General features: G+C 41.0%; 1 protein-coding gene across 3 annotated transcripts; it reads right to left on the bottom strand.

Moving 5' to 3' along the window:
* Nucleotides 1-9,781: 9,781 nt before the first annotated feature.
* On the bottom strand, nucleotides 9,782-17,408 carry NUP42 (nucleoporin 42). 3 transcript variants are annotated; one of them, XM_059818892.1, is made up of 7 exons: nucleotides 17,279-17,408; nucleotides 16,284-16,515; nucleotides 14,889-14,983; nucleotides 14,495-14,571; nucleotides 12,494-12,580; nucleotides 10,666-10,750; nucleotides 9,782-10,531 (listed from the first exon to the last, which is right to left on the bottom strand). In XM_059818892.1, exons 1-7 carry the CDS (start codon nucleotides 17,406-17,408, stop codon nucleotides 9,936-9,938), a joined length of 1,302 nt encoding a protein of 433 aa, XP_059674875.1. In that variant the 3' UTR covers nucleotides 9,782-9,935. The 3 variants fall into 3 exon arrangements, with proteins under 3 accessions (XP_059674875.1, XP_059674876.1, XP_059674874.1); XM_059818893.1 differs by having other exon boundaries at nucleotides 12,503-12,580; XM_059818891.1 differs by having other exon boundaries at nucleotides 16,284-16,530; nucleotides 17,291-17,408.
* Between the last annotated feature and the right edge of the window lie 1,306 nt (nucleotides 17,409-18,714).

Below are 18,714 nucleotides of genomic sequence, written 5' to 3'. Positions count from 1 at the left end.
AGAGATAATTCTGAGAGCAGGCAGCTCTGTGCTTCAAGATACATCACAATATTTAGGGAGAGCTTTTAAATTCAGTTAAAAAATTACTGGCCTGGGGGATTATAGTGGGAGACCAGAAGGGTATTTCATTTTATTTCTTATGTACCTGCAAACCATTGAAAGGCAGCAATTTCATACCAGTCTATGTAACCTTTCATTTCCCTTTAAAGCCTCCAAATAAGCATGTATTGATTTAAATCCTAAAAGCCTACAGCAGGTTTTCAAACTGAATAGGGTAAGGAATTTTTAAATGTCATAGGAATAAAGACAAGACTTATCTGGTTAGGGAAAAGGATCCCTTTGATGTTTCTATCTTCCCAAGTTTCTCTGTAATTAAGAACTGGCAAAACTAACTTGCTAATAGAACCACTTAGTACCACAGCAGTATTTAGCGGGCATAATCAGCTATCACTGCTTTGTGCTAAGCATTTCATGACCGTATAATGATCATCCAGGCAGCCAAGCGCCAGTATTGCAGGAGTGTTTACATGTGCTCTTGTGGTTCTACAGTATGGCCTCGGCTCAGCCAGTCTTCTACCACGACAGTTTCGGTGCCCTGGATAAATACAACCCTACTTAGTACTTGCCTATTATCTATATAATTCATTGATCGTAAGCAAAGGTTGCTTTTGTATTAACTCAAGCTCTTGTGGTAGCCATGGGACCAGCAGGTAATCTTTGGTGGCTTCCAACTTGGCCAATACAGGTGGCAACACTTGGGAGGCAGGAAGAGAATATGGCAGCAGAGAATAAGTAGTATAGTTACACCTTTTTTTGCCTGATTAGGGTAATGCTTTGATGATCCAGGACACAACAAACCTCAGTGGAACCTATGTGCCCACAGAGAGGAGAAGGTGCGTAGAGATGCAATCCTCTGCTAGGGACCCAAGCAAACTTTTACAGTCATCCTTTTCTCATTATCATCATAAGGGACTTCTCAACACCTGCTTCCTTGCTTTCACCCTCTCAGGCTGCAACGGGCCACAGCTGAAACAAGCAGGGAGGAGGCTCCGTCCCCTGGCAGTGCAGGTATTCTACGAGCAAGGCAACAGGGCTGAAGGTTTGAATGATGTTTTTCTGCTCTTTGCTTTCTCTTGTTTTACACTTGAACAGGGGAAGTCTTGCCTGACTGTTTTGAAAGTTTTATCAAGCCTTGTATGATAACTGTGTAGGTCACCATCTGGAGACGACGGTACATGAACAGGCAGAAGCTATGCCGAGTTAGAGGAGAGGTGGTTACTGGTTCAGCGGTGTTCCCTGTGGAAAGCCCATCAGAGTCGTGCTCTGGAGTCTGCCTGAGCTTCAGTTTACTGGTGAGTCTGAATATTTTTACGTAGACCTGGGTTGCCTTTAATGTTTTGGAGCCTTTTTTGGGGGCAGTGGTTGCCCTGTGAAGTAAAGGAGGCTGCATATAGTGATGCACGGTCAGCTCCCTCCAGTTTGAACAGAGGGAGCCAGTGGCTGTTTGGGCTTCTTGAGTCTGCCGTGTGTGATGGAAAAACATCTCAAATCATCTGAGTTCATTCACATTCAGACTCTCCTGTACCTTAAGCCTTATGGAGTAAGTTTTGTTGGGTTTAAGATTGGAAGATGAATGACTATGTTGCAAATCTCCTCAGCTGATATTTATAGCCAGCACTTTCTTCAAAATGATCCGAGGATATGTGAAATGTCTTGAAAAATTTCACATGTGTTTTGGCAGAAATGGTATTCTCTGCCAAAGGAAAGAGCAAGCAAATTAGTATGAAGGGTTAGTGATACAGTAACGAGTTAGTGAACAATTATTGCTAGAAACTGGCCAGAGGGCAAAAAAATATTATAAAAATACTCGTATTTTAGTAAGATTGTTATTTCCAGTTTCATATAAGTGAAAGATCATTTCTGGTTTCCTCATAAGCTCTGGGGGGCTGGCAGGATCCTAGAAATTATGAGGCTTGGGGTCCATCACAGCTCTTGGATCATAGATGATTTCACTGATTTCAATTAAGCATGAAATTGGCAGCAAGTTAGCAATCCAGTGTGAAGTTAGGAGCCTCAATTCTTTGCTGTATCTGAACTTAGAAACATAATATTTCTGTACTGCTCCTTGTTCCTGAGTTAACTTCACATCTGGACATGGAAGAATTATGCTTTGAGATTTAAAAGACCCATAGAATGTGTGTATGAAACTTAGTTTCCTATAGATTGGTGCCCTTTGTCCTCTCTAGTACCCCAATGGGGCAAAAGCCTGGCAAACTACTCTAGATACTGGATTTACACGTGTGCTGATCAGCCAGCCAGTTGCTAACAGTATTCATAGCAGCTGAGTTCTGCCTGTTTTTTCTTTCAGTTGCAACATTGATTTTGGTCTCCTTCCTCATCCAGCTGCCAGTTCTTACTACAGCTATGAGAATATAGTAATCTTTGAGACTTAAGTGCCTGGAAATTGGCCAAGGGGTTAAAAAAAGTGACTGGTGCAGAAGGAATCACAGACAGATGATCAGACAGTACAATCAAAACCATGTTATTTTCTTAGGAATCCTGCTAGAATTGAGTAATTTGAATATAAACTGGAAAACATCATGAATTGGACCTCAGCAGTTTTCTGGCTCCTTTGCACTGTGTCAGAAACTTAAATTGCCATTTGGAAGTCCTGCTTCCATAGGGAAGTTTTTAGATGGCTAACAGCCAGCACCACAGCTCTGGGGCATCTTTTCTAGAGATGGGTCCACACGGAGGGTCTGCGGGAGCTGAGTAGGACATGCAAGATGCACCACGTACACTGGGGCTTCTCAGCTCTTGAGTCCTCCAGCTGACCTCCAGGGCTGCGTGAATCATCCCAGACCCAGCGTCAGAGGTGGAAATGCTGTAAAAAGCAGTTTATTTCCTCTTCCTGTGCACCAAGTACTGCAATATATACAGACTCCTAAGTAAATGATCAAGGATGCATAGCTATAAATTACAGCCACGCACACACTAACTGATTTTTAAAACTACAAAAACCCACCACATATTGTTCTCATGTAATCTTTAGTTACTTTATAGGACTCCCTCTGTTCATGGCTGTTTCTGTTATGTTATTGTTGGAAGAATAAACCTTCTCAAAGTAGATCATCATAAGGATGGAATGTGTCCAGTGACCACTTAAGTAGGAGAAAATCTCTTTGCTGCCAGAACCAGTTTATTGCAGCTGTAATCAAGAAGCATCTTGTGTGCATTTATTTATTTGTTTTTCAGTATTTAATATTGAGATACTCTGCTAATATCTTTAATGTTACCCAATATTTTTCCAAACTGAAAGTAGATAAATAGAGAAGAAAAGGTCAGAGAGAGCCCCGTTTTTTCAGCACAGATAAGACAGCTTTATATACTGTTAGATGTCCAACATAACTTGGTTACCTCAGTATGGACCTATTATTGGCAACCAGATGTATTTCCTGGTGCAAGGATCAACTTCTATTGCTTGTGTTTCTTGTATAATGTGTGCTCTTAGATAGGCATTGCTCCGTAGTTCTACTGTGAAAAGAAGGATGGACTTGTGCTTCAACCATATAACCAAAAGTGAGGGTGTCCAGGTTTTTTCCCCTGGCAGTATCATGGATTTCAGCAAACTTGCATGGGTACTTTGTACCCTTTTTTTTCCCCCTCTTTTCCTCACCCTCTGTACAGCATTGCTCAGAAGGGGAAAAAGAGGTGATTGTTAGCAGATACAGACAATTAAGCAACTGCTAGCAGACAGACTACAGTCATTATGGTGTGGAGGCCCAAAGGTGCTTCCTCCTTCCCTGGGTTGTGCACCTGATGGATGACAAAATGCTGGTGCTGCCTCTGCCTCCCGCGTACAGCTCGGGATAGAGACCATCCCTGTAGCTCCCTATTGAAGGGGTGGGGGACTAGAGGACAAGCCAGACAGCAAGGTTCATCACTATCAGCGCTTTTTTAGGAGGAAAGAAACCTTCTGAGCTGTTTCGGACTAGTGTCTGGAGAACCAGAAGCACTTTCTTGTTGGGGGGCGGGGGCTTTGGTATCTCTGAGTTTCTAGGTGTGCTCCTGAGAAGTACGGGCAAAGACAGCTGCCTGGGAAGAACAAGTGGGACGAGTTGACCAGGGGTTATAGAAGATGATTAAAGGTTAAGGGGGGTTCATTTTGCCAGAAATCTCATATGATACGGAGTTTGAATGTGTGAGTAAAGGGCACTAATAGGACAGAAGCTTGAAACATCACCAACTGGAAAGGTAAGTCAAGCTGGAGCTGTGTCAGCACCTACCTGTGACGGTACACCTCTGCTTGTGCTCTCTGGCTGGCTTGGAGGTGTCTCAAATGACTTGTGAATACTGTGTCCTGACAGGGTCATCAGCATTGTATGCACATGTGAATTTGCATGCAGACTTTGGGGAGAGGCACAGACCTCTGGAGAGGAGGGGTTTCTCATGGCCATTTCTCTCCGCGAAACCTGCACGGGAAGGCCAAGGGAGTCGTGTCCCCCAGTATGCCAAAGCAAGGGACCAGGGAGCTTGGGGGGAGTGGGAGTCATGAAGGGCAAGGGGTAAAGGCATCAATCTCCAGGAAGTCAGGTAGGTCAGATGGAGATAGAGATGTCTGAAGAAGACTCCAGGCAGGAGGATCTACAGTGAAATTTGAGACAGCCTTATCTCAAGGCAGGCCGATCTGCCCTGCAGGCTGGGTCTCTCTTTTATGCTATGCCAAGTTCCTACAGTGAAGTTCAAATAGTGCTTTGCTTTGCAAGGGCCTGCTGGTCCCGGCCCCGTGGGAGCTGCTGAGCAAGCACACAGGCCATGGGAGAACGCTGAAGGCTCTCTTCTGCCCCAAAGAGTTAATGCATACTGAATACAGAGGGTTCTTCTCCACCTCATCTACTGTCCATTTATCATATGGAAACAGTAAGTGATACCAGGCTTTTTTTTTTAATGCAACACATTGATTATAAACTGCTATTTTATATGATTTTAGTTCTGTTTCATCGTTACAGATACTTCAAGAGAAACCCATACTTGCAGAAGTAAGCTACAACAACAAAATCTCATGTGACTATAAAGAGTGCTTTAATACTGAAGTGCACACAAGCCAGAGCTGTACAGATACTTGTCAGGCTGAGAAAAACGCAACAGAAAAGCTAAGCTATCAGAGATCAAAACTATACCTCATTAGTCTCTCTTTAAAAGCGATGTGACGTGGTTTTACACACACATACGCAAATGTTGCTTGTTTGATTCATACAGGAGGGTGGGTTTATTTTGTATAATTAAACTAATCTAATTACTTTGTAGGGGCATATGCAATGGGCACATTTCTGTGATTTGCAAGATAAGGCTCCATGGAAGACTTACAGAAGCATGACTTGATGCTGACTAGAAAGCACTTCGTTTGCTAAGAGTGCACGGCCATAATGAAACAGAAATTCAGGTGGAACAGGATATAATTGCTACAGGTACTTTAAAACCACCAGATCACTTTTCTGATGACTACTATGCAATTAGCAACGTACAGATCTGTCTGCTGGAAGGGGTAAGATGTAAAACTTGTTTCTTATGTCTCTCATGTGACACATTAAGAACAAACCCTACTACTTGTGGAGGAAAGACAAAGCGATCCACCTACCCAAACAAAAATGTTGATCAGCCAGTTAACATTTATATCTTGTTGTTCTTGCTCTTCTTCCCTCCATTTTAAGATCTGTTTCTGTTCCTTTGCAGGAGGGTAAGTCCCACCAAGGAGCCCAGTTCGTGATACAGTGTTTTAAGAACTAGCTTTATTCTGTAGACCAAACTGAAAAGTTGCAACAGCACTGCAGATTAAATAAGAACATTGCCTAAGACTGAGTTGCTGATTACTAGTCTTTGTTTTTTTACTTGGTTATTCTTAATATGAAAACCAGGTAATTGCAAGTGAGAGTTTCAAGACCAAGAGGCATATTCACTCCCAGTGTTAGGGAGCTAATCTGCCTCCTCAAACTTGATGGAGAGAGGTTCCCTCTTTATGGTTAGCTCCCCAGGAGAGGTAGCAGGCACACACAGCTGCCTACTCCAGATGCTCAGCGTTGCACTCTTGTCACTCTCTCCAGAAGTGCTGCCATATTTTGGTTTAAAGGCAAGGGATCAGATCTTGCTTACATCGATTGCTGCATCTCTGGGGACATGCACTGTTAGTCCTGACAGGTAGGCATTTGTTTGTAGTGTTTTGACTTGGCCAGATCTTAACAGAGGAACCAAAGTACCTTCCCAGCTGGGAAACTTCCTGTCTAAGACATTGCTGAGGAAGTACTGCAATACTCTGGTTACTAGTCAAGATGCCTTAAAAACTCCCATTTCCTCCCTTCTGAGAGGGTACCCTTTCAATAAGATGGTCAATCCATGCCACAGCCTCTGCTTTCACCAAGCAGTAATTTTTCAGCTCTTAAGTTTCCTCCTAAATCCTCATTTCCAACCCGCAATCACTTTGGTTGCTCTTTGAATCTCCTTCTACTTGTCACGCAGCTCTATGGCAACTGCCTGCCCAGAACCAATGCAACACTATCAAGTCACGCAGGGAAGGAGATTCTTCCAGCTCACACTACATTTCACTGATCTAAACCACTGTAGCTTCATATCTCACTTACTGTCACTTTCAACTCTATGGTTTTCTCTGTCTCTGTGAATACTAGTAGTATGTTTTTTTCCTTTAGCTGCTGGCTTATATTAGGTCAAATACAATTAGATATCTATTTAAATTGTCTAATTGTCTATGGCTTTTTTCTTCCGTTACTGTCCAGGTAAATATAAAATTACAGTTTCTCTCTATCCTTTACATTAGGATAGGGGAGGTGTACTATAAACAAAAAGCATTCACTCACTTGTCAATGTTTGTGACTAATCACTAACCCTAATCACTGTTACATAAACATCTGACACCTCTTAAATGCCTGTATCAAATGCCTTACTAAAAGCCAGATGATCTGTCTTTAGAATCTCCTCAAATTATTTGTAACCATCAACAAAATAAGTACCTTTGCTTGCTAAGATACATTATTTCCCCAGTCTGCTAGCACATCCCTAATGCTCTATCACTTTTCTAAGTAATTGTCTATCAGAACTATAGCAAGTCCATTTGCTGCTTCCCTTACTGACCAGTACAGCAAGTTATCTGGATTCCCACCATACTGCAGTAAGCTCACATTTCACAAATATTTTCTTACTTGCCTTTTATCACCTTTTATCAGTAACTACAACATCCTCATTGATTTTCAACTGTCTCTCATTTCAAGTGTTTTTAAATGGATTTCCACCATTTCAGAGTTATCAATCCCACTTCAGGGGTCCTGTATTAATAGGCCCTTTGTATTCCTTTGCCCCCGGACATGTTTGTGAAAGCTCTTCTTTCTTTTCTTATCCTTCTGGCTGTTGTTAATTTATTGTTGTTGATGCCCTTAGCTTTATTCTCTGAGGCTTAAATCTAGTCAGTCGATTATTTGCAGTCCATCTTCCTTCATTCAGTGTAAGGCTACCTTGCCACTTTCTGCTGCATACAGGGAAACTACAAGCCATGATCTTTTGGAAACCAAAACTTCAAATCATTCTTCAAATTATGCGTTTTGTGACTCAAATCCTGTTATGTCAAAGGGAAGTACTTGAAAATATCATGTGGAGCTTGAATGTTCTAGCCTATTTCACAGACCAAATTCTTCTACTAATAAGGATGTGTTACACCTCTTAGCTTGAACACCCACCTCATGATTCCTGTTCTAAAATGAGGTACAGTAAGTGAGATATGTGAGGTGCTGCCAGCCTGTATGTTTTATATGCCAGACCACAATATTATGACTTTCTGAAGAGCAGCCATATACCAAACAAAAATGCAGCTGCAAAAAGGAAAAGTTAAGAAAATGAAAGGATTGTAGCTGAAAGGAAGATATTATTTAGCTGCCTTGGTACTTGCAACCAACTTTGATATCAAGTATACCAAAAGCAGAAGAGGATGAACAGCAAAAAAAAATGAAATATACAGTGTAAATGGTGGGAAAGATTGCTTTAATCTACTGACAAATTGTTGCTTAGTTTCTGCAGTTCAGTAAGCCCACTAGAGCAATACTACTTCCTTCTACTCTATCCTAGCCTTACCTCTACTTCTGCAGCCAAATACACAGCTTGCCTTTTGCTGTTAAAGTCACATCACACTGCTCTCTGCCACCTTTAAACTGATACAGTTGGGTTTGAGAACCACTAAGGCTTCACAAATGAAATATGGGAAAAGGTATACACATTATAGAACAAATTGAGGCAGTTATGGCATTCATCTGACAAGCAACAAACACATTTTTGTTTGTTGTTAAATACTAACTTTTTACAAAAGTGAATTTAACAACTTCTGTAAAGATGGGGGTTTTCTACAACTACAGTGACAGAACAGATTTTGGTATGTTCCTCAGCTCCTGTGTCAAAATCTGAATAACTGGCATAAACGATCCAGAGCTAAGTGAGCCCTGACAGATGTACATGTCTTAATTTGTACAAATCTTAGTACTGCTCTGGAGACCCCACTTGGAAAAAACACATTTCATAAGAATTAAATGGAACACTGGGCCAACATATTAGTATTTTGTTTGTGAGTTCCAGGAAGCCTGCACTGGGTCATTAGCAACAATAACAGAAAGCAGATGCCTTATTTCATCTACAAAACAATCACCAGAAAAATCCATATAAGCAACCCAGTACTGTAACATAATATATTCAAGTTCCTGGTACATCTACACTGAGCACATGGACTGAAGAACCTAGATCTCTATTAAGTCTGCAGAGTGCCTCCCCACAGCCTATCATCCTAAATGGTAAATGCGTTCACACTGTTTTAGCAAGCCATCTTCTAGTACACTATGGACAACTGTAGTGAAGTTTTAGGTAGGCCTATGGGTCCATACCAAGAACTGAAATGTTATCTTCAAGTGTTAAAGAAACAATTTATTTAAATATATCCTGGAGTAAACTTTTGCTTTCCTCTTAAATATGAGGTTTGGTAATTTTAAACCATTAATGGGAGAGCCTGGTCAAGGACAAACACTCTCTTCACCTGACTCTAGTACCCCCTCTGAAAGATTTCTGACCCCTGCTTTATAGCATCTTGACAAAATACATACCTTACTATCATCAATTCAGAAAAGGTATTGCTAATATATGCACCCAAGTTTTGAGAACCAGACAACAAAATTCTATCAATTCACATAAATGCAGTAAGTAGTTTTGCAATTGCTTGCAAACTTATCTAAGAGGTGTCAAAATAACAAACCACAAGCTTCTTGTTCATGATGAATACTTTCAAGGCTGTCTGCCCCCAACTGTATTACATTAGTGCATGCATTATGACCTCAAGCAGGACAACTAAAAAAAGCTGAATTGCATCACCTGGGAGAGGTAACTGACTCCCAGGTGACAGAAGCATGCAGCTAGCTACAGACCACACAGGAGCCCTTTATCTCCAAACACAACTGTCACAGGCTGCATGAACCCTTTAAAGAAGAGGCAAAAGACAAGGTGGTCCAACAACAGCCTTGCACTGCAACTGTTTCTTTCTAGCATTCTACTCACAGTAGGCTGTGAATACCTCACCAAAACATTCTTACTTTTGACAAAGCCTTTTTAATATAGTTTTTGCCCAGAATTTCACAGTACAAAATATAAAAGAGAACTTGAAATTTTATTTGCATTAGTTCATTTCTTGGATGTAAAAGGTCCATTCCAAAATAACCCCAAGAAATGATAAAATACAGTGATCAAATGTTTATAGCTGCGAGTTTATTATAGCAGAAGACTTAGAGATGAAACAAAAATTAACTCAAATGGAAGCATTTTACTTCATTACTCAACCACAAAATTGTGTAGCTGAGGTGTCAGAGGAGTTACGTTATTTCAGAATAAACTTAAAATTCCTAAACATTTAGAAGTTCTAATGGTGGTGGTTTAAGAGGAATCTTTCCCATCGTAAACTTTTTTGCTTCAAATTGTTTTAACTCTTCAGCTGATAATTCGCTCTTTAGTGTAAATAACTTTTCTGATGTAGTATTGTTTGTGACTGCAGAAGACACTGATGTTATGTTATGTCCAGGGGCAGTGGCAGTCTGTCCAAATAAAGTACTGCTTGAATGTGAGGGAGAAGCTGCTACTGCTGCATTAAAAGCTCCAAAGGCTGTAAGCGGAGTGGTGCTTGAAGAGTTCACAGCAGAACTGCCAAACCCTGAAAACCCAGAAGTTCCAAAACTACTGGCTGTTTCAGAAGTCTTAAATGAGAAGGAGGCTGCAGATGGAGCCGCTGGGCTGCCAAAACCAACAGAATGGGATATGCTAGGAGAGGACGTCACACCAAATGCAGGAGGATTACAACCAGCAGAAGAGCTCCCAAAAGCAGGGGTGTTTCCAGATGATGCATTGATGAGACTGGAACTTGTTTTAAAGGAGAAACTGCTAGCACTGTTACTGCTAGCACTGTTACTGCTAGCACTGTTACTGCTGCTGTTCACAGGAAAGCCTGCAATTATAAAATTTATAAAAAACTGTTAGCATGTGCACACCTGTGATACCAAACCACTGCTGCATTTCAATAATGCAGAAGAAAAACCTCAAGAAAATGTTTAACTGTTGGTTCTTAATGCAGGAACTTACTTGACAACCCAAAGCTTGATGTTTGCTGTCCTCCAAATCCAAAGGAAGGCAATGGTTGAGTGACTGTGTTCTTTAATTCAGATAGCTTAAAAAATTCCAAATACATAAATGAAAACTAGATTCCAAAAGAGGGAAATGTCTTTCAATAAATACTTGAAGCAAAAAATATAGCTGCCTAGTCCAATTTAATACAACTTAAGGTTAAGTTAGACACTGATCACTTACTTTCATCATGATTCCATGCTCTTGCAGCTATGAACAAAACGCTTTAAGGCTATATACTATTCTCTGTAAAACACTTCAGAAACACAAATACATTACAATTTGAGTTTTGCCTTCAGTCAGTGACCTGAACACCTCTTCCAGCTCTAGTTTTCATCTCTTACCTATTTCAATTAGTGCTTTATGACCCTATGTATGTCATTGCTTTGTCTGAGTCTATTCCCTCATCTTGGCACACCTAGCCTTCTGTGCTAAAGCCTAAATCCCACTTGCTCATCTTCAGCATGAAACTTACCAAGGGGCATGTATGATCGTATTACTAAAACTTTAATGCACTTCATGCAGACTCCACTTAAATCAACTTACTTTGTCTCCCTGATTATTTAATATTGGCTTTAACTCAAGCATTCTTTCCTGATACATCTAGATTGACAAGTGTTTGTCACCTTCCCAGGAACAACTACTCTTTATATCTTCAGATTTTATCCGAACAGTTTCTCTCCCACCTATCTATCGATTTCTCATTCTGGCATTACCAAAATGCTCTATTTATCCCAAGATAGCCTGGATGACAATTCTGGTCTTGTCTACTGATTATACCTTGGAAAAGTCAATGTCAACACAGGGAAGAAAAGGTAGGGTGGATATTTGCCTCTTACTATACATGAACTTGACTGGATCCCAACCTTAAGCTATGGTTACTTTCATGTGGCTTGCAATGATAGTATTCCAAACCTGGGATCCAGCTGCTGCCTTGCTAACATGGAACCATGCTGATTCACCACTTTCCTTGGTTAACTGAAGGGTTTTATAATACCCACCCTCAATTCACTGATTTAATGATTCCAGAGAAAGGTGGATATAAGACCCAAAACCGTGTTCACAGATTTTCACATTCGCCTGACTCACGCAGTGCTAGAATATTCAGTCACATTTCTATCACCTATTAAAAAAACACATAGACGGATAGATGGGGCAGTTTTCAAACTGCAATCGTTATTCTCTTGTGTAATTCCTCCTTACACTCTTTTCACTTTCTCTAATATTCCCGGGAGCATTCTAAGATTACTGTCAAGGTCTTCGTGATGCCAGTCAGCTGAACACTTTCATGCCAGATATTTTTCAAGGCTGCAGTGCCAGAATATAACACATCATGGTTGAGATTTTCAGAACAGTTCATGAGTCTACCATAAAATTGCCAATGAATCTAAGAATCAAATATTTTCATGTCTCAGCTATTTAGGTGCAAACAAGGATGCCCTAAGAGAATCATGTATATTTGGTTGTAAAATGTAGTATTCTGCAATCTTCAAAGCAATACCTATCACCTATTTATATAAAGTTAGTGTAAGTGTAAACAAATACTTTGATAACAGCTGAAGTTTCTATGGAACATTTGCAAAATCTCATCCTTAAAAACAAGGTGGCATATTACAGCTGTCATTTCTTAGAAATCTTTGTAGCAGAAAATAATGTTGGCATTTGCAGGACAGTTTGGTGGGATGTGTCTAAAAAAACCACGAACCGAAGAAAAACATTTGCTCAAGATTAATAAAAAAAAAAAGACATCAGGATCAGAAACATTTTACCTTTCATTAACACTTACCAAAGCTGCTTTTGTCGATGCATTTAAAACTTTCAATTGAAGCAGCCGATTTTTCCATTGTTTCACTAACTGCTGGACAGAATTTATCTAAAAAGGGGGAAAAGAAAAGCATGGTTTTATTATTGGTGAAGACTTACAAGAAGAAAATAGAGTGATCTGACAAATAAACTGAAAGAAGATTTCTGTAATTAGAAAAGAAACTTCATTAAACCAAGACAACAAGACTTTTACTTTCCTGAAACTTCAAGGTGAGAAGCTGAAGTTTTCGTTATTAACACAGAATTCCTTTCAATTCTCTTACTATTGCCCTTAAATCAACTTGTTTTACTTCACATAACAGTAAGGTTAAACAAAAAAAATGTCCTGGGGTTTCTAAATCTAAGTTTTATCACCACCTGAATTAGGTGCTTGGGAAAACAAATAACCCAAAACCAAACCACACACAAAATATGTAAATTTTAAGTATAAGAGAAAAATTCTTCAATCCTTGTTTTATTTCTGGCTTGTCCACTTATGTACTTACTCATTAAGCTCAAGTCTTAAGATTTGCCTCCCTGATAAGCGTGATTAAACAAGAAACTGGAAAGTCATTAAATAACTTTTAAGGAATTCCAAACTTGAATTTCCTATATTTAAGTTTATCAACACACCTTATTCAAAGCCTGGCCTAGTTGAATTTTCCTTAAAAACTAACTAAGTTAAACATATAATGCCGTAAATGCCTGCAAGAGTGGAATGAGTAATCTTTTTGTAAATTAATTCCTTATTTTTTCAAAAGGGTCTTACATCACAAACATCAGTAATTCTTTTGTGTCTAGTCACATGCTGGAAGATCATGTTGCTTGGTATCAGCTCTTATACAGACTGGAAAAATTCAGATTTTGACCTAGTTTAAGAATAGAAACACATGCTTTGGAAAAGACATGCTGTACTTAAACATTTTGTGAGAGAATTGTATCATACAGTTACCATCTATACACTGACACTTTCATGAACTTGCATTCAGTGTTTCAGTGAGGCAACAAGTGTGGTTTGTTGTTTGGTTTTTTTTTAAAAACAGCCAGGCATAGTGTATTGTTTAATCATTTCAGTTTATTTTAATTGAAGTTTTTTTAAAAACATAATCTCTCCTGTCTCTGAAAATGCAATTCTGGTAATTCTAAACACATGAAGCAAGAGTGGTGACAACAGCAATTCCTTCTGTAATACAGAACCAAGGGGAAGAGGAAAGAGTGCAATGTAGCTTCAGTTAGTTAGTACTTGTGTCTGTCCAATAGCCTAATTCCCTTCCTGGCCCAACATTGAACTGTGCTAGCTTCCTTGATATTGACAGGACTATGAAGGAGGAACAATACATATAAACTTTTACATATAAATAAAACCACATATCTATTACTTCTTTTATAGAAACATATATACTCCTTTAGAAGTATCTACTATTTTTAGCATTAATCCCCTGCAATAAAGATATGTAAAAGAACAGGGTCAAATAAAATTCCCCAGCATTCTACCTGAAGTGTTACATATTCAGCTATAACAATCAAACTGACTAACAGCATACAAAGTATTCAACTTTTGAGACAGGATTCAAATAACTTCTACAAATAACACACAAGAGCAGGGACAAGACTAAGAGAAGGAGTGTCTAGGTTTAGAAAGACCATACATTTAACTGAGACTAGCTAAAAGTCTATTGCCACCATTTTTTTGTAGGAGCTGATGTGTCTAGACATTTAGCCCACCAGTTGTAGAAGCCCAGATCTGACAGTTTTAGCCTGTGATCTCAGACAGAAATAGGAAGTTACGGTAGAGCATACAGACTAGCAGCTATTTTTGCATTCCATTTGGTGCACAGTAATTTAAAAATATTTTGGCATTCTGATAATCTGCTAGAATTTGGTAAGTAGATGAGTCAGAAGTTGCCACCTGAATAATAATAACAACAAGTCCTATCATTTCGAACTTGTTGACATAAAAGGTCAGCATTTCTAAAATACTTACATAGTTCTGAATGTTATTGGTTGCTCGGCAGTTATAATACTCCAGATGCAACTCTTCTGGTGAGAAATCTGGAAAGCCTGTAAGGAGAGAAATAATAAAAACCTCCAAGAAAATATATTAATACTTCTGATTGCCCTCTATAGTTATGAAGAAATGGGCCCTGGTACATTATCTGTAAGTCAATTACAGTTGGAGACACAAAAAGGATTCATTACAGAACTTCAAAGATGTGAATGTCCAAAATGAATTTGCCATAATCCAATATTCTCTTCTGTTGCATCACAAGGCAAATCATCACCTTGCAAATGGTTCCACACAGGTACAACAGTGTGGATGAGCGTAAGAAACTTTCTAAATAGCAGCAATATGTGGCAACACTAAAAACATTACCTACCTGAGACATTCGGCTTTTCTTTCATCGGTGAATAAGATGAAAATATCCACTGTCCTGAAGATTCCCAAATTTCCATGTCTTTCACTACACATTCGCTAGAAAACAAAACCACAGACGAAGGTGAAATTATATGCTCAAAACAAAACCACCAGAAGCAACTGCCTAGTTTGAATCCAAAGTCAGATTCAAATACCTGCTATCCTGAAAATTAATGCAGTATGACACTAATCAGAATGAACAAGAGAAGTACGCAGTTCTCTGAAAAAAATGCAGTTATTCAGCAAGATACATAAAGTAAAATGCTTTGAAGGGACATTTATCATCTAACTGCAAGTAAATCAAACCAGATCTTAAAAAAAAAAAAATCCCAAAACATACAAAGTATTTTTTAATTCTTGTATGGCATATGCTGTCACAGGATTTTCCCTGAAGCTGTAGATAACAATACAATTTAAACTTTTTTAGTACTAGATGATTTTACAATACAAATGAACATGCACAGTATTAAATAGCAGAACTCAGGAAACAAAAGAAAAAGGAGAGAAAAAAGGGATAAGTGTTCCATATAAGTTTTTGGAAAAGAATCAAAAGCATAAAAATCCAGACATTACAACAGCAGAGAAGCAGAAGCTACATCAACAAAAGTAAATCCAAATGTAAACAGTGAAAGGGTAAAAACTAAAGTAGACAAGCAGATCACTACATAGTAACAAACAAAGATTCTGAGTATTTCAGATGTTTGTAACACAATATACAGTCATGTTTGAGAAGCTGAATAAATAATCTGTTAAGCATTTTCTTAACGTAATCTTGAAAAAAAATAATGAAAAGTGGTTCCAAAACCTTGCTTCTTCAGGAAATCACACTGCCAATTGCTTCTCATCATCTGCCCTGTAATCGCCTTGAATCTGCTGGTCATTCTCAACTGACTCTAACATACACGCATGTGAAACCAGGTTTCAATAGTTTTGCTATTGGCAGAACAATTTGTTATCTTAAGTGTCAGGAAAACTAAGCCAAATAGTTCATTTTGTCAGAGAGTTTTGGTTTTTTTTTTTAAATGGCTGAAATGCTGTCCAAGGGGCTCTGACCCCTTATTTTCAAGTACCGAAATCTTTGTTTCCTTCTTTATCCTCCTGCCCACAACTTAAATACCATGCCGTCTTACTAATATCACAGTTGTCTAGCTGCCCAACCCAGGTTCAAAACAAGGATCGCTTTCTTCCCATGCCAGCGTAACTCAAGAGAGCTAAATGAAGTAGTGTTTTCTGTGGTTCTTAGTACATGTCCCAGCTTCCTCCTCATGGTCATGCCCTCTGCTTTATCTCTAGTAAGTCAGGAAGCTTTTAAACTGCTCATTCTAAATGCTTTCAGTGAGACAGGACTATAACTTACAGAAGTCTTTCTTCTTCATCTTTGTAGCCATCAGCAACATTTTGACTGTTCATTAATGCAGAGAATCTGTTCTGTGAAAAGTCTGCATTTCTGCTGCTGCCGCCTGATGATCCAAAATCAGAGGAGCCAAAAAATCCTCTTCCGTGATCTCTGCTGCCACCCCATGTATTAGACTTAAAAGTAGATGGCTGGATAACATTAGTGTATCTCTGGTTAGTGGTACCCCACCCTCCTCCGCCGCTAGTACCTTCCAATAAAAAAAAAAAAGCAAACAACAGACATTGAAAATTAATAAGATATTAAACAATACACCATCAACAAAAACTAAGTGTAACTATTTATGGTGACAATAAGAGCTTGAAAAGAAAATGCAGGTTTTTTCCTAATGAGTTAACCTAATTATTTCGTGAGCTTAACCTAGTGAGTTACACAGGGCAGTCCTGGAATCAGAGGTAAATGTGAACTCACATCACCATGCCAAGTGGCACTGCAGAGAAGAGATTGTTTCAGTTCTGCTTATGTTGTTTCATAAAGTAACTACCCCAGCAGAAAAGAATTAAATTTAACTTACAGTGCATTTACATTAGGGGCTCCTGCCTACATAGCTATAGCAGTGGCTCTGTTGCACAGTACAGACCTCCCAAGTTAAGTTTTAAGACCTCGGACACATCTGCGCGTGTCGCAGGCAAACTCTGACCCTCCTTCAGCAGGTGTGAAGATAAGCAACTGCAGTCCTGTTACAGCCTTCGCCAGAGCCCAACCCCACAAGCGCCAGAGCAGACGCTACCGCCGGCAGCCCGAGGCAGGCGACAGGAGAGCGGGGCCGCTTTGCTTCGAAGCGCCCGCCAGCAGCGGGCCGCGCGGAGCCCGGGGCCAGCGCCCGGGCCGCACCTCCAGCCCCCACGCGCCGCCGCCCGCCCCCCGCGCTGGAGGCTGCGCAGGCAGTCGTGCGGCCCGGCGCCTGCACCGCCGCCCTCAGCGCCGCGGGCCGCCGCGCTCGGTGGTACCTTGGTAGTGGGGTGTAGAGGGCCCGTGGCGCCCGCCCGCGCCGCCGCGAGGGTGCTCGTTCCAGCACCTCTCGCCGAAGCGGCAGCGGCCCTGGAGGAAGAACTGACAGATGGCCATTGCGCCCGGCCTCCCGCCGCCGCCACCGCCCTGACGTCAGTGGCAGGCGCCGCGCAGCGGGGCGGAGCCGCCGCGGCGCGGAGGAGGCTGAGCCTCGGCCCCGCCGCGGCCGCCCCTCGCCCGCCGTCCCGGGCACCGCCACCTGCGGTGGTTCCAGGGTGCTGCGGGAAGGGCGTCTATGGCCGCGGGCCTGGCGGCACAGGGGCCGAAAGCGCACGTCTGACAGCAGGCGGTCACCCAGCGCGCGCCATCGGCGCACTTCGCGAGGTGCGAGCGGAGATGGCGGTGCGCGGCACGGCCCGCGAGGGAGGAGTCGCGCCTTCCGCACCGTTCTCCAGGCGGATGCTGCAGCGGGTCCAAAGAAGGTGGCCGAGCCTCTGGGCCGGGGCACACGGCAAGGTAAAAGCCGAGGGGAGAAACCTACCAGGTGTACATAAACATGGGCATCGTCACTTCGCGCAAGGCTGAGGCGTTAAGAAAGCGTAGAGGGGTTTGAGGAGTAGCGTACGGCCCCGCCGCCGGGACAGCCCTCGGAGAAGACGGCCGGTGAGCACGTGTTCCGCGACACGCTACTGCTCCCCAGTCCCTTCCTTCTCTGTACTGACAAGTTTCTCAGTAGCTTAAAAAGAATTATTAACCCCTTGAAAATAAAGTTAGAAAAAGGTGCTTCACCATTTTAAACGCAGACACAAGAAATCAAAGAGCCTGTACAACCTAAGAAGTGCAGAGTTCACTCCAGTTCTTACAGTGTTTTAGAATTAAGGATTGGAGACACCAGTGACACGTTTGTTTCACGGCTCAGAAAAAGGGAAAGGCAAGGGGAACAGAAAAAAAAGCTTCATAGCATTCATAGAGAACCGAGTTGCAGGAACCACTATTAAGCCCATGAATGCATCTCCTACTTTCTGTACACGTAGAGTTGTTAGGATGAGGAAGAAAAGCAGGAGGAAGTCTACAAAGCAGCATTGACTTTGAAAACTGGAATTTATACTACTTATGAGAACTTGGAGGATCTTCAGAAATAAAACAGACTAAAAATCCACACCACCAGCGATGCACAAGGTACAGGTACGCAAGCACCAACTTTAAGTTAACTCGATAGTCTCATAGAAACATCTGAAAAAATTAGCAAGTTAGAAGAGAGGTGACAAAATTAGGATGAAAATACTAATAAACTAACATGGGAGCAGGACAGACACACATACATCATTTGTATAGTTTTCCAGAGGTTGGAAGGTGTACACAGTATTGACACCAATAGCTTGACAAGCTGAACTTCTATGCTGGAAGAAATTTACTATTATGT

This window comes from Gavia stellata, chromosome 6, assembly GCF_030936135.1.
Source record: "Gavia stellata isolate bGavSte3 chromosome 6, bGavSte3.hap2, whole genome shotgun sequence".
Classification (NCBI taxonomy): domain Eukaryota; kingdom Metazoa; phylum Chordata; class Aves; order Gaviiformes; family Gaviidae; genus Gavia; species Gavia stellata.
Note: the sequence above shows the minus strand (reverse complement) of the source record. Positions and strands in the feature narration are given on the sequence as shown.